Below are 2,001 nucleotides of genomic sequence, written 5' to 3'. Positions count from 1 at the left end.
CTCTGTGTTAGCATTTTTATGTTGATAAAATGACAGCATTTTATTATATTGAAATAGATTGCATCAAACATATTATTTGCAATGTGTTGTAGAACACTTTGTTGTTTTTAAAATTTCTTTATAAGTTCGCCACTCTCGTACAACTTTTTGACGTCGGTACCGCCTCCTAAGCACGTTCCATTGAGGAATACCCTTGGCACTGTTCTGGCACCTGTTATTTCACCTAGCACAGTTTGTATCTCATCTGCGTCTTCTCTGTCATCCAGTTCTATCACCATATAAGCCTTGTTCAATGAGTCAAATACCTGCGTAAAAACATGCAAAACAATTAATGGCACAAACACGTAATTAGATTAATTTATAGACAAGTTCACATTCTTCTAGTACAATATATTGTATGATAGACAACTTTTAATTTTATCAAAAAGAAAGATGGCTATTTTCGTTTATCAAAATTGCAATCAGTCGAATTTTATTCATTTGCGGATTAAAGCGCAAGCAACATGCCTGTTTGGCCATTTTGCAGTATGGACAATAAGTCTTGGAGAATATGACGACCGATTCCTTAGCGATGGCTTGCTCGACGAATTCGCGTGCTGAAGTCATGACTGCTGTTCTTGTACTGGAAACTGAACCCATTCTATTGAGCTGAAGGGATCATTCACTGAATTATGCCTCAAAGTTGTAACCTCATGCGTAAGCATTATCCTACTGAAAAATTTCTATTGAGATCACAATTGAATTCTCAATTGAATTCTCAGTCGAGGTTTCCGCAAAATTTCGCATGTAGATCTCAATTGAGATATTTGTATCTGATGGAAATAATTTATTGAAAATATAATGAACGTTTGAAAAGCATTCACAATTTTGACCCAATTTCATTAAAATTTCATTATAATTTCATTAATATTTCGATAATATTTCATTAAAAATATAGAAAAATTCAGTGAAAAATCATTATTAATTAAAATAGATTGAGAAAAGTATAATGAAGTATTATTTTGTCTAAATAATAAAAAAAAAACTGGCATTTCATATTTTGTTGAAACTGACGTTTCATTTATTCGTGAGATCGCGTGGGGATTCGATCCCGTGTCACACGGCACTCATCTTTAGGTGACTATGCACTGTTCAATGCCTAACCTCGACAATCGTACTGGAACTAGTAATGCCAATGCGCTGTAACGATATCGTGGTAGATTATATTTACAATATGCTCTTACAGCGTTCAAAAATGTAATGACATATTTGTCGGTATATATGTCAAAGGACGTAAGAACAATCACAATGTAATTTATATTGATACAATGTTGTATAACTAATTAAATTTAAACATACAACGTGCTCGCAAAAGAGAAAGAAAGAAGGAATATTCTCTCTTTTGCGAGCACGTTGTATGTTTAAAGTTTGATTAATTATACAACATTGTATTAATATTAATCGCATTGTGATTGTTGTTACATCCTTTGAAACATTTACCGACAAATATGTCATTATATTTTTAAACGCTATAAGAGTATATTATAAATATAATCCACCACGATATCGGTACAGGGGATTGCCATCACCAGTTCCCGTACGATCGTTGAGGTTAGACATTTGAACAGCAGATCGTCTAAAGATGGAAGACCGTGTGACACTGGATCGAATCCACGCGAATCTTACGAATAAATGAAACGACATAAAATATGAAATGCCAATTTTTGTTATTATTTAAATAAAATAATACTTCATTATACTTTTCTCAATCTATTTTAATTAATAATGATTCTACATTTTTACTGAAATAGAGTAAAGACACCAAAAACGACATACCACTTTGTTTTTGGAGGTTATGTCTTAATGTAAAGCTCAAAAAAAAAATATATATATATATATATATGATAAAACGAATTACATTTATATTAGTTTCGATAAAATACAACATTTAATATATGAGATATAGAGGTATGTCGCTTTTGGCTACTTTCCTCTAATATTGAAATATTAATAAAATTATAA

At 31.4% G+C, this 2,001-nt stretch overlaps 1 protein-coding gene across 4 annotated transcripts in view; it reads right to left on the bottom strand.

Annotated features, from left to right (window-relative positions):
• Positions 1-2,001, bottom strand: part of LOC116851780 (glutaredoxin-C4-like) — a 4,363-nt gene continuing 2,362 nt past the window's right edge. For 2 of the 4 annotated variants that reach the window (XM_032831557.1, XM_032831558.1), the window contains exons 2-3: positions 508-648; positions 1-305 (exon numbers count right to left, since the gene is read on the bottom strand). In XM_032831557.1, the coding sequence (XP_032687448.1) occupies positions 108-305; positions 508-639 (330 nt within the window). In that variant the 5' untranslated portion in view covers positions 640-648 and the 3' untranslated portion in view covers positions 1-107. The remainder of the gene's footprint in view (positions 306-507; positions 649-2,001) is intronic. The other 2 variants (XM_032831559.1, XM_032831560.1) reach the window with 1 other exon arrangement.

Source organism: Odontomachus brunneus, unplaced genomic scaffold, assembly GCF_010583005.1.
Source record: "Odontomachus brunneus isolate Ranch 3 - 2012 unplaced genomic scaffold, Obru_v1 Obru_scaffold_191, whole genome shotgun sequence".
Taxonomy (NCBI): domain Eukaryota; kingdom Metazoa; phylum Arthropoda; class Insecta; order Hymenoptera; family Formicidae; genus Odontomachus; species Odontomachus brunneus.
This window is presented reverse-complemented; position numbering and strand designations above follow the sequence as displayed.